This window comes from Schistocerca gregaria, chromosome 1, assembly GCF_023897955.1.
Source record: "Schistocerca gregaria isolate iqSchGreg1 chromosome 1, iqSchGreg1.2, whole genome shotgun sequence".
Classification (NCBI taxonomy): domain Eukaryota; kingdom Metazoa; phylum Arthropoda; class Insecta; order Orthoptera; family Acrididae; genus Schistocerca; species Schistocerca gregaria.
This window is the reverse complement of record NC_064920.1, coordinates 1,179,297,373-1,179,311,073: the sequence shown is the minus strand read 5'-3', so window position 1 is coordinate 1,179,311,073 and position 13,701 is coordinate 1,179,297,373. Positions and strand designations below refer to the sequence as shown.

The window sequence follows — 13,701 nt, the reverse complement described above, 5'->3', positions numbered from 1 at the left end:
GGTGTGTGCCTCTGGGTACAACCACAAACTTTTTTTTATGAAGGCATTGACCACATTGTCTCACAGCAGGACAGATGTATTAAAAGTTATGGTGATTATTTTTAAAATAATGAATGGTTGGTTTACTTTTTCCCACCTGACTTGATTTAATTTGACTACCCCTTATAAATGTGTTCCAACATCATTACAACTTTTTGCTTTGTCCTCAGGATTTTAACCTCTATCAGCAGTGAATAGTATTAAAAAAATGCTTAAATTGGTGCAGCTGGAAATCAAGTTTTATACTTAAAAAAACATCACAACAAAAAACTCAAAGAACAGTGGTGAAAACCACTGTTTAAGTAGTTGAGCTTTGTTATTCTTCCAGGCATACATATCTTGCAATGTAATGTGTATTCAGAGGGCTATGTAATGGACATCTAAAAGCAAACACTGACCACCATCATCATAACATGAACAGGAGATTTAAATACCAAGGAGAATGAGTAGAAACTCATGTACCATAAAACATAGCTATGAGAGCCTGAATAAACAAGATGGACTTAGTAGCGTACAAGTTCACTATGAACACCTACAATAAAGAACTTTCGATCAGTACAAATTAAGACTTTATATCTAGCAGTAAGTCTGAAATTTGCAAGAAGAGAATTATTTAGGAAGTTAGAACTTGATGAGTGAGGGGTTCTAAGGGGGATAGTGGGAACTCAAAGAACAAGAGACAGTCAATACAGGAAATAAGCAAACCAAGAACTGCACATCCAGATCAAGAAGACTCCAGACACCATCAGGAACAGGAGGATTATGTTATTTGGACACATCATTAAATGGGCCAGGAGAAGATGACACATCACAAATTGCAGTCTCTTGTGTGTGGAAAATCAAAGTACACTGAGCCAAGTGGTTCAAATATAGCTGAGAAAAACTCAAATACAGAAAACAGATATTTATAATAATGCACTTTCAAATGAAAAATTGAGGCTGCGATAGGTATCAGAACAGAATTAGCACCATGAAAAAAAGTCAAGAAAATAAAAGTGAAGCAGGTTGCAAAGTATGAGACTGAAAGAACATTGTGTAAGGATAAAAACTAGAAGAGAAGAACTTGTTCCCAATTGATGTAGTCCTTAGGTGGCCAAAATAAAAAGAAGAAAATAACTCAAGCAAAACAACACTCCTCACTGGTCAGAAAATAGAACTGTTGAGCTCTGACACCTTAATTTTGCAGAACTAATGATGCATAGCAACTTTTCACAAGAGTTAAAAGCCAAATAAGCAGTCTCACATCTGAAATCAAGAAATTTCTACTGGAAATTGTTTCTATAGTGTTTATGAGTATCTGGAACACTGATGGAAGAGGCTCACCTGGCACTGTGACCTTTTTACTGTTTGCAAAGAAGGCCAACAGGGTTCCATAATTAATGATAACATTTGTGGTCACTGTCATGTAAATGAATATCATATGATACTCTAATACACATCTGTTATCATATTTAACTGGTATGAAATTATTGTTATTGTGAGTATTAATGTGGAACTGTGTACATAAAATGTATATAAAGGGTGTATCAAAATGATACTGACAAATTTTATGAGGTTGTAGAGACTGTCTCAAGGAACAAATACTGAATAGGAGCCCATGTCTGGAAAAACAATCCAATGATTCCACAGAGTACTAAGGCTATATGGGCCAATATCTATTGCAAGTCTATCACTTTGGCAGCAAACAGGAGTTTTATACACTGATTCACTGCAAACAGAACTTATTGTTATGGTCCTGATGTCATTCAGAACATTAGGTGTTATCAAATATGTCCCTGCTTATAGGAGCAACACTTTATCAACCATTCAGTGCAGTAGGACTGTAAAATCTCTCACTTACTGCTGAAGGGGTGTCCTAGAGACTGACGTTAGTCCCAATAAATTTGATGCTCTGTTGGGTGGCGTTTTCCAACATATATTCATCTCCTCTAATTATTTATCAAGAAACACTCCACAGACACTCTATGTTTGCTAGTATTGTTTTGTAACATACTGTATATTCATCCCCAGACCTGTAGCCAAGTAGGTGATATAATTTTTCTCACAATATTGTAACAGGTTTCTTAGTTACCATTATCGGCACTGAGTCGAGTAGAGATCTGTGTTGCTTACTGTTTCAACTCCAGTCAAGCTATGAGCTAGATATACTGTACTTGTGGCATGTCTTTTTTAGGAGTGCAAACAGTAAGCAACCAATCTTCTTGACTCACATGAGTAAGGCACCTATGGAAGTTGATGAAATATTATGAGAAAGCCAAAGTGCAATCTCAAAAATTTGATCCACAAACTTACCAGAAGATTTTTCTGTGGCTTTATGGTGCCCATCAGATTTGGTTGGTGATGATGAATATATTTGTTGAAAATTCTTCTTATTGTCCATTTCAGCAGCTTCCTTGCTAATGCTTAAGCTCTCAGGTACACCTAGGCTATTTTTCCGTTCTGCACTTTGCAGACAGTGTCTGAAAGATGAAATGAGAAAACTCTGCCTTTACAGAAACATGGAGCATGTATCTGCTGATTAACAGTATTTCCAGTAACTTACTTTCTGTGTATGGCCACATAGAAAAATATCCCTGCAGACAGCATGAGGATACTTGAGCAGACAATAGGTACCATTAAATAAACATCCTCATAGAAGTGTAAGGTACTTTTCAGATTTTTTCTCTCACTCACTGGAGCAACTGTTGCTATTAAAGTGATCAGAAATGCTAGTTGATATTTTCATGAAGATACACTGTAAAATTTATATCCTAGATTATATTAAAAAAGTGCATTGGCTGAGGTTAAATGAAAGATGTGTCACTTACCTCCCAAAACTGTTGTTGTGGCACTTGTGAAATGTGCTGTTGTTGAGCCAGCACTATTGTGAGCTGTAATTCGGAGCTCATACCAAGTGGCTGGCTGAAGATCTCTTATTAAGAAGTTTCTTGAAGGTGCACTATTGTTGATCAAAATCCATTTGGCATTGCTTTTCAAAATTCGATATTCAACAACGAAGTACAAAATTGGGCATCCACCATCTGGCCAAGTTTGCAGATGTAAGGAAAGAGAAGTAGCATTTGATGTGACCATGCTTTTGTAGTTTGGGATCTTTGGTCCTGTAAAGAAGTTTCACTGATTTTCATTAGCTCTGCATTATTTGGTTGCTCATAATATAATAGAAATTTCATCCTTTTCATAAAATTATTAACAGAAATTACAATGAATTAAATTTTTCTTGGGTGTTAAGAGACCTCAGCACAATAAAATCTGACTATGCTGCTTGACACTATTTGTACTTACACTACTTACGTTTAACCTAGTAAATTAGAAGGAAAGTTGATACTTGGATAAAAGCTGTTGCTTCATCAGTTGTATTAAATAGCTTCTGTTTATTTCATGTTGGAAGCTTCTATTTGCATGAATTCATTGATATTTTTACAAGAAAGGCAAATCAGAGGCATATTTACACCACACTACTGTGTGTCATGCATCTTTACAATGAACATTTTTATTTGTCATGTACTTAACAATCGTTTTTCAGTCCCAGATTTTAGATAATCAGATAAGTTGTAGAAAGAGTACTTACTGAGGTCTTTTCCTTTTAATTGGAAGTAATTTGTAATTTCTTGTTTTATGAGACTTGGAATGTTGTTGGAAAAAATTTGCATCAGAGTGCATAACTCAACTCTGAATCCAAGACAAAGATTTTTTTGTCTTGTATTGTAATTGTGAAAAATACAGTTCAGCTAAAACTCATTGTTTGATAAGCAATAAATACCATTATGGAGTAAATGTACTTCACATTGAGTACAACAATTATAGGACCTTTAAGGGTGTGTTTGCAAGATGTGCAGTAGGGTGGCTTTTATCTGGTGCTTTTTAATTTTTTACAATTTTTATTTGTCTACACTTCAGTTATAAAAAATGAGCTTTGTGGAATTTGGGCTCAGTAGGACAAGGGTAACAGGTGCTCCTGTGTCTTCAAACTGGAAAATTCATAAAGATTAAACCATCAATGTTGCAAAATATTATTTCTGCGTGACAAATTCATCTAATAACAAATACAGGCAGTTTTGTTTACTTTAGTCTCCTTAATGGAATGCATTCTCATGTCACACATTGCATAGGTTGTGTGATGTGACATGTGAATGACGGTAGAGTGAGTGAGTGAGTGAGTGAGTGAGAGAGAGAGAGAGAGAGAGAGAGAGAGAGCACTGAGCAGAACCCCAGCAGTCTTCCACTTTTGAAGGAAGGCAACAGTTGTAGCAAGGACAATGTCTTCATTTGTCAGTTTGTTTATGGAAGAAAATGTATTTACTCTGGTATTACTCCCATGTAATAAGTGAAAGCAAACTGTCATCTGTCAAATAAACATTAAAGGTTTTCACCTACAATCTGCAGATGTGTAAATTAACCGTGCATCAAAGTCGCACACTATCTGTACAGGAAGTGATGATTTATTTCAAATTGGCATAAATTCTGACAGAAGCTGAGAAACTGTACCAAAATTAGAAGTTTCATGTGAACAGTGGTGGCAACTACAAAAACAAACTGGAAGGTGATTGGACAGTAATAAGCCAAAAGAAACAAATTTTGATACATCTTGATGACATTATTGATCAATAACAGTGTAAAGGACAGCCGTGGTGTATGGAATTGACTAACAGCTACTTGAGAAAGACAGAAGAGCCTCTGAGAAAACATAGACGATTGGAAGTGGTGAGAGCAAAGCGAACATGAAATTCATCGATTCACTAAATCAATTATTTATGCATTTATCACATGACTGATATAAATGAATACACTTGAAAGTAAAAGAATAGAAAACTCTCAACTCATTAAATGTTGTTAATTTTACTTGTATTTCAGTTGTCTGACTTACTTTCATTCAAAGCTTTCTTACCATTTCCTCTGACTGAATTGCCACATTTTTGGCATCAAGTTCCATTAATGTTGAATTGGAGTTACTTGATTTTGAGATAGTGTCAGGAATATCAAACGAAAATACTGTCACCAAAACTTCCATCATCACAAGTGAAAAAGGAGAGGAGGAAGTCAAGCAGTGATGACTCTCAAATATATTTATTTGTTCCAGGGGCTATCTATTGCACAAGTTGGATGACAAAAGCCATTTATTAGTAGAAAAAAAATTGTGTTCTGTGCTAAATTTGAGTGATCACCTCAAAAAGGAAGCAATTTGTATCTTCCTTGTCAGTGTGTATGTCAAAGGGTGGTTCTCAGCCCCTGCTGCAGTCGAAGCACTTTACACAGAGTTCACCACTCTCTTGAAATTTTATAAATATCAGATTGTTGATTGTGATATATCTCTTGTGGCTCTACACAAACAACAAGATTATTTATGGTTTTGAATTTGTCACCTTGTATTTTATTATCCTAATTTGTCTTGTGATTCAAAACTGTTCATGGTAAAAGCACTGAATCATAAAACGAAACCACCAGCTGGAAATATTAAAAGGGTTTAAGTAGCAATCAATCAAAGCCCTTAAATCTTCAATAATGGGATTGAACAGTTTGTTGAATAAAACAAGACTATTTTGTATTACATTGGATCTAAGTGACAAGTTTCTTAATACAGATAATAATACTCGCTCATACACAAGATTATATGTCACTCGATCTGTTATTTTACAAAAAGTTCATTGTTATCATGTTACAATAGATTTGTTTAGGCAATCAGACTGAAGTTACATATTCTTCCCCAAAATGTACTATAGTCACTACCCAAAATAAAGCAGATTGTAAAGTATTTCTGCTAGGTAACAGGTCACACTAAACTGTACTTACGAGTTATAGCAAGACAAAATTATGGTCACCAGTGCAGTTCAGACATACTTTTTAAAGAGTAAAGAAACTGCAATAATTGAACCTAAAATTTCACTAATTAACTGTCTGCATTAACTATTTCACTGCACTATTGATCCAAATTTTACATATAATATTAATGATATTTGAACATTAAACACAAATTCTGTCTTAGAAACTGGAAAACTAAGACAACAATTTATATTTTGGTATTAAAGCAAACATAGTTCACAGATAACAACACTATGGAATTCTAGAACTATCACAGCTTTTAAGGAAGAGTAGAAAATAGTTACAACTGAGGTATTCCATGTCTAGGAATGGCATTTCTCATCAGCTGTAATGTGATGGACTCTACTACAAATTTTTATTATCCATCAGAATGTCTGTCCCTTCTAACATTGCAGTATGGAAAAAAAATTAAATGCTAATTACTGTCATGCCCCTATAAATGAAGACGATAGCAAGAACTCAGATAAAGTGGAATATTTTTTGGAAACCTTAGATAATGCACTGCCCTCGTCTGGCAAGAGTGCCTGCTGTGGGAAATCTGACAATATCGCAGACCAGTCACAGGAACTTATGTAGCAGGCAAATATGAGGTTGACTAGCACCAGATCCACTCTCAGTTGGTATTACCTGACTTGCCTCAAAAAGTGAATTATGACCATCACTGCTTCTTACCTGGACTGGTATAGCTTTATATTGGATAGTTAGCACATGGATTAGCATGTGGTTTCCAAGGATGCGGTTTCCACCACTGCGTTGTTGTTGTTGTTGTTGTTGTTGTTGTTGTTGTTGTCTTCAGTCGTGAGACGGGTTTGATGCAGCTCTCCATGCTACTCTATCCTGTGCAAGCTTCTACATCTCCCAGTACTTACTGCAACCTACATCCTTCTGAATCTTCTTCCTATGATTTTTACCCTCCCTGCTGCCCTCCAATGCTAAATTTGTGATCCCTTGATGCCTCAAAACATGTCCTACCAACCGGTCCCTTCTTCTTGTCAAGTTGTGATACAAGCTCCTCTTCTCCCCAATTCTATTCAATACCTCCTCATTAGTTATGTGATCTACCCATCTAATCTTCAGCATTCTTCTGTAGCACTCTGAATTTTTCGATTGTTTCCTTTACTGCTTGCTCAATATACAAATTGAATAACATCAGGGACAGGCTACAACCCTGTCTCACTCCCTTCCCAACCACTGCTTCCTTTCATGCCCCTCGACTCTTATAACTGCCACCTGGTTTCTGTACAAATTGTAAATGGTCTTTTGCTCTCTGTATTTTACCCCTACCACCTTTAGAATTTGAAAGAGAGTATTCCAGTCAACGATGTCAAAAGCTTTCTCTAAGTCTACAAATGCTAGAAATGTAGGTTTGCCTTTCCTTAATATATTTTCTAAGATAAGTCGTAAGGGTCAGTATTGCCTTGCGTGTTCCAACATTTCTGTGGAATCCAAACTGATCTTTGCTGAGGTTGGCTTCTACCAGTTTTTCCATTCGTCTATAAAGAATTCGCGTTAGTGTTTTGCAGCTGTGACTTATTAAACTGATATTTCGGTAATTTTCACATCTGTCAACACCTGCTTTCTTTGCGATTGGAATTATTATATTCTTCTTGAAGTCTGAGGGTATTTTGCCTGTCTCATATATCTTGCTCACCAGATGGTAGAGTTTTGTCAGGACTGGCTCTCCCAAGGCCGTCAGTAGTTCTAATGGAATGTTGTCTACTCCTGGAGCCTTGTTTCAACTCAGGTCTTTCAGTGCCTTGTCAAACTCTTCACGCAGTATCGTATCTCTGATTTCATCTTCATCTACATCCTCTTCCATTTCCATAATATTGTCCTCAGGTACATCGCCCTTGTATAGACCCTCTATATACAACTGCGTAACTTCAGTTATGCCTGAGATGCTGAGGTTGGCAGTCATTCGTGCCTGAGGTGAGCCTGCTTATGTGTGTGAATAGTATGTGTCTCTCTTTACGGATGATGGCTGTTGCCAAAAGGTGTATGTAAGTGTCTTGTAATTGTGCCTGTCTGCAGCCTGACATGTCTTCTTTACAGTAAGTAGCAAACATTATTAATATGAGGGTAATCCCAAAAGTAAACTCCTACTTTTTTATAAGTACATAGATCTGTTTATTTCTACAATGATTTACATAAGTTTACAGTTTGAACATTTAGCTATTTTTCTACATAATCACCATTCCTCTTGACGCATTTTTTAGACACTGAGGCAGTTTTTGTATGCCTGTGTCATACCAGCTCACTGCCATGCTGTTCAGAAAGTTATGAACCTCTTCTTTCACCTCGTCGTCGGAGCTGAATCGCTTTCCGGCCAAATGTTCTTTTAACCTTGGGAACAGGTGGGCACCAAGTCAGGACTATAGGGTCGGTGAGTGATTACGTTCCACTGAAACTGTTGCAGGAGAGCAACAGTTTGCCGAGCAAAGTGTGGGCAAGAGTTATCATGGAGAATGTGTACGCTCTTTCTCAACATTCCTCTTCTCTGGTTCTGAATTGTCCATTTGAGTTTTTTTCAGAGTCTTACAGTATCTGTCAGCATTAATTGTGGTCTCAGTGATTCAGCTCTGACGACGAGGTGAAAGAAGAGGTTCATAACTAGCTGAACAGCATGGCGGTGAGCTGGTATGGCATGGGCATACAAAAACTGCCACAGTGTCTACAAAAATGTATCAACAGAGATGGTGACAATGTGGAAAAATAGCTAAATGTTCAAGCTGTAAACTGATGTAAACCATTGTAGAAATAAACTGGTGTATGTGCTTATAAAAAAACAGGAGACATTATTTTTGGGATTACCTTTGTAGATGGAGTACAAAACTGCCACACTTAAAAATCTGCAAACTCTGTTCAGTACAAAATATAGGCAAAAGCATCCAGTTAGGAAATTCTGGGACATGGTGGATAACAACATGAAACTGTGAAGCATGACATATCAGTATCATGGCTGGGTCTGAACATGAACCAAAAAAGGAAAAACCATAAAAATGTTGCAGACAGAACAAAGTAAACAGCATGAACAACAAGTCCTATATAATCATGGACGATGCACGAGGCCAGAAGCAAACAGTTTCTTTAACAGCTAACAGATCTGATAAGGTCCCAACACAGGTATTTGCTCTCACAAGAAAGACACATTGAACTATTCTACATCACTGGCAGATTCCCTCCACACACAATATGTTTCTCTTTCAGGGTGGACTTTCAAGACCACTCTGACTGACCCGAGAAACAAGCACTCTCAAGGAGTACAGATAAAGCTCAGGGAATGATAGCTATCATCTGGTCTAAGAGGTATAAAATTCTGATATGTATTTTGTACAAAAAAAAGTTATGAAAATCTTTCTGCAGTAATTATCTTACAACAAATGTAACCAAAGTTTTATTAGTTATATCTTATAAAATTTGTTTCATTAAATGATAGTAAATCAGACAGTTCACAAAGAATTAATCACTAAACACTAAAATGAATGGTACCATGAACAACTTACTGGTGCCTTTGGTTATAACAGTAACTGTAGGACTTGGATGACTACTTCCCACTTTATTATGTGCTGTGATGTAAACCTGGTATGTGCCACCACAACGCAAATTTTTCAGAATGTGAGAGGTTCTTTCAGCTTCCAAGAGTACTTCTTCCCAACTTCCATGCTCATGTTTGTAGTTCAGCACATAGCCTGGAAACATGCAGTGACATTTAGTTTTAAGACACATCTACCAATTCTATTAAAAGCAGACAGTAAACACCAAGTAATGATACAGTATACTTCCTCAGACATACTTAAGAATTTACTAAAAGGATCATCAGTTTTAAGTAATGTATCCAACATTGTCATTGAATTCTTGGCATGGACACAAACCAAATGCTTTTGGACAAATCTTTTATGCAGGGGGCATAATTCCGCTATACAAAGTTGGCAGTAATGATTATGCAGTTTACCACAAGAGGCAGCCATAAGTGACTACTTCCTACAACTGCTGAGAGCCTGAGGCACATGACCCTTGGATTGGTGCAACTAGTACCACACACCATGTCAACAGGAGGCCACCACCAACAGTCTTCAGCACTCAGGATACAACAATAGGAATATGGAAACGAGAGGCAGTAGATGTATGGGATTGGGATGCAACAGTAGCCACTGGAGCTGGTGAAAGGGAGGGGATCCAGGACAAAGGAAAGGGAGATGAAGGTAGAGGGTGTGGAGTCAGTGGATTAGTGGAAATTGAGGGCAGTGAAGAATGTTTTTCAAGGATAACTCTCATTTACATAGTTCAGAAAAACTGGTGCTTGGTGCAGGAGGGGGTGGGGGGTGGGGGTGGGGGGGGTGGGGGGTGGGGGGGTGGGGGTGGGGGGGGGAGAATCCAGAAGCAACCACTGAACATGAGCATGTTATGCTTCTGAGTATATTCCACCACTGGTGGTCACTCTGCTGTTGGCCACAGTTTGCTTGTGCCCATTCATTCTGATGGATGGCTGGTTAGTAGTCATGCACACATAAAATGCTGTACAGAAATTGCAGCAGAGATGTTATACGACATTGCTGCTTTTACAGGTAGCCCTGTCTCTGATGGGATGCTATTATATAAACACTTTTTGGCCTTCTGCATCAGCATGACTACAACCAAATTATCAATTAGGATGAATGGGCATAGGCAGAGGGTGTACACTGGCAACTCACAATATCCTGTTGCAGAGAATGCTCTACAACATAACATTTGTGACCTCGGCACCTGTTTTACCACATGTGCCATCTGGATTCTTCTCCCAGACACCAGTTTCTCAGAATTCTGCAGGTAGTAACCAGCACTACAACATGACCTTCATTCTCGCCACCCACCTGGCCTTAATTTACATTAATCTGTCTCAGCATATCTTCACTATAACTACTCTTTGCTTCACTCCATTTTAGTTTTCTACATCTTTCATTGTTTTTCATGTCTATTTTTCACCCCCCTCCCTACCTCTGTTGCATACAATGACTTAGCTTTCCACTCTTATTAACTCGTGAACAATGTTTTACTAGTAATCTCTGTCTTGCATATTAACCTGTCTTCCACTTTTAAGCCCTGAGGTTTTCAAATCTCATCTGATGCAGTCCCCAACAATCAGTCTTTCCTTCTCATCCCATACGGTATGTCTCTCCTGACCTGCGGTTCTGGGTGACTTTCTCGAAATCTACCCCTTTTCCTAGAGCTCTCCAGTCCCTTTCCTTCACCGTTCTTTCTTCGCCTTCAACCCTTCCGTCCGAAGGAGCAACTGACTCCGAAAGCTCGCCAGTTACAACAATCTTTTATGTGTGTGTTCTACCACCACTTAATGTGGACAATAGATAGAATTAGGAAGGATGTGGGAGATGTAATAATTGATTCTCCAATGCAAATTCCCCCATGTAATTTTGGAAGTTTTATCTAACTGAACAAGTTTGTGGAAAATAAACTAACTGTATTTCCATAGCTTCTAAGACTGTCACAAATGTTAGGCACAAAACTCTGCCTTAGACCACAGCTCAATAAAAATGATATCAGAAGGATGTAAATACTGGCTACCTGCACATCACCTTTCAAGAAATAATGTTACGTAATATTTTATTTGCAGCATTCATGCACCCTATGAAAAAACTGGTAGATGCAGACCTCGGGGAGGATCAGTTTGGATTCCGTCGAAATGTTGGAACACGTGAGGCAATACTGACCTTACGACTTATCTTAGAAGAAAGATTAAGAAAAGGCAAACCTACGTTTTTAGCATTTGTAGACTTAGAGAAAGCTTTTGACAATGTTGACTGGAATACTCTTTTTCAAATTCTAAAGGTGGCAGGGGTAAAATACAGGGAGCGAAAGGCTATTTATAATTTGTACAGAAACCAGATGGCAGTCATAAGAGTCGAGGGGCATGAAAGGGAAGCAGTGGTTGGGAAAGGAGTGAGACAGGGTTGTAGCCTCTCCCCGATGTTATTCAATCTGTATATTGAGCAAGCAGTAAAGGAAACAAAAGAAAAATTTGGAGTAGGTATTAAAATTCATGGAGACGAAGTAAAAACTTTGAGGTTCGCCGATGACATTGTAATTCTGTCAGAGACGGCAAAGGACTTGGAAGAGCCGTTGAACAGAATGGACAGTGTCTTGAAAGGAGGATATAAGATGAACATTAACAAAAGCAAAACGAGGATAATGGAATGTAGTCAAATTAAATCGGGTGATGCTGAGGGAATTAGATTAGGAAATGAGACACTTAAAGTAGTAAAGGAGTTTTGCTATTTAGGAAGTAAAATAACTGATGATGGTCGAAGTAGAGAGGATATAAAATGTAGACTGGCAATGGCAAGGAAAGCGTTTCTGAAGAAGAGAAATTTGTTAACATCGAATATAGATTTATGTATCAGGAAGTCGTTTCTGAAAGTATTTGTTTGGAGTGTAGCCATGTATGGAAGTGAAACATGGATGATAACTAGTTTGGACAAGAAGAGAATAGAAGCTTTTGAAATGTGGTGCTACAGAAGAATACTGAAGATAAGGTGGATAGATCACGTAACTAATGAGGAAGTATTGAATAGGATTGGGGAGAAGAGAAGTTTGTGGCACAACTTGACTAGAAGAAGGGATCGGTTGGTAGGACATGTTTTGAGGCATCAAGGGATCACAAATTTAGCATTGGAGGGCAGCGTGGAGGGTAAAAATCGTAGAGGGAGACCGAGAGATGAGTACACTAAGCAGATTCAGAAGGATGTAGGTTGCAGTAGGTACTGGGAGATGAAGCAGCTTGCACAGGATAGAGTAGCATGGAGAGCTGCATCAAACCAGTCTCAGGACTGAAGACAACAAAACAACAACAACAATCTTTAAGTATCTCGAAAATGAGGCCATATTTAATAAGCTTCATGATTGATTGAGATGTGGAAATATAAAATGTGGCAAATAATGTACAGTTACAGAGGAACTTCACTTTGGATGTTTAACCTTATAACAAGTGAAAAAAAAAGAAGAAAAAAAAAACCACACACACACACACACACACACACACACACACACACACGCACACACACACACACACACACACACACACACACACACACACACACACACACACACACACACACAGAGTCACCTCAGCCAAACTCAGTTGGACATGATTATTACACTCTTGGTCACTCACACACAAGTAATACACAAAGCCTTAACTGTAAAATAGTCTGTTATATATAAAATATACAGGTAGAGGACCCTTTTTTCATGAAGTTTGTGTTCAATTGATACAAGATCATTACATGGTACAATAGTTAAAGGGCAACCCTGTTCAGGCAGCATATTTTCAAAAGTAAGCTCTATGTTAATTAATGAAACTCATACCGACCTCTATTTACCAAACTGGTACAGTAACTTCACAACACATTTACTTATAAAATTTGTTAATGAAAACAGAAACTTATTGAAATGGAATATCATTCATTCAGAGGAACAGTTTTCATATTGCAGGTATGTTCTTTAGAACTGTTAATATGAGTATGAAGTGATGGATGCAGTGAATAACTTTATTGAAATGATATGCAAATCGCTTGATCAGAGGAGTAAAGTTGCAGGTATCTTCTGTGATATCATGAAAGTATTTGACTCCGTGATCATGACTTGCTTATCTACAAATCAGACAAATATGGGATTAAGACTCACATAATATGTACACAATAAAAAACAAAAGGGAACTTATCACCTCAGATGCAGTGAATTATTGTTGTAAATGGAGTACAGTATCACAAGTGTGCCTGAAGGCTCCATTTAGGGACCAATCCTGTTCCTGTTCTATGTAAATGATGTACCCATAAATATAAATTCCCCATT

The 13,701-nt window shown here is 37.7% G+C and overlaps 1 protein-coding gene across 1 annotated transcript in view; it reads right to left on the bottom strand.

Annotated features, from left to right (window-relative positions):
* LOC126297570 (Down syndrome cell adhesion molecule-like protein Dscam2) overlaps positions 1 to 13,701 on the bottom strand; it is a 647,360-nt gene that overhangs the window by 60,161 nt on the left and 573,498 nt on the right. The window contains exons 30-33 of the mRNA XM_049988565.1: positions 9,360 to 9,545; positions 2,847 to 3,137; positions 2,582 to 2,726; positions 2,332 to 2,498 (exon numbers count right to left, since the gene is read on the bottom strand). Of these exons, the coding sequence (XP_049844522.1) occupies positions 2,332 to 2,498; positions 2,582 to 2,726; positions 2,847 to 3,137; positions 9,360 to 9,545 (789 nt within the window). The remainder of the gene's footprint in view (positions 1 to 2,331; positions 2,499 to 2,581; positions 2,727 to 2,846; positions 3,138 to 9,359; positions 9,546 to 13,701) is intronic.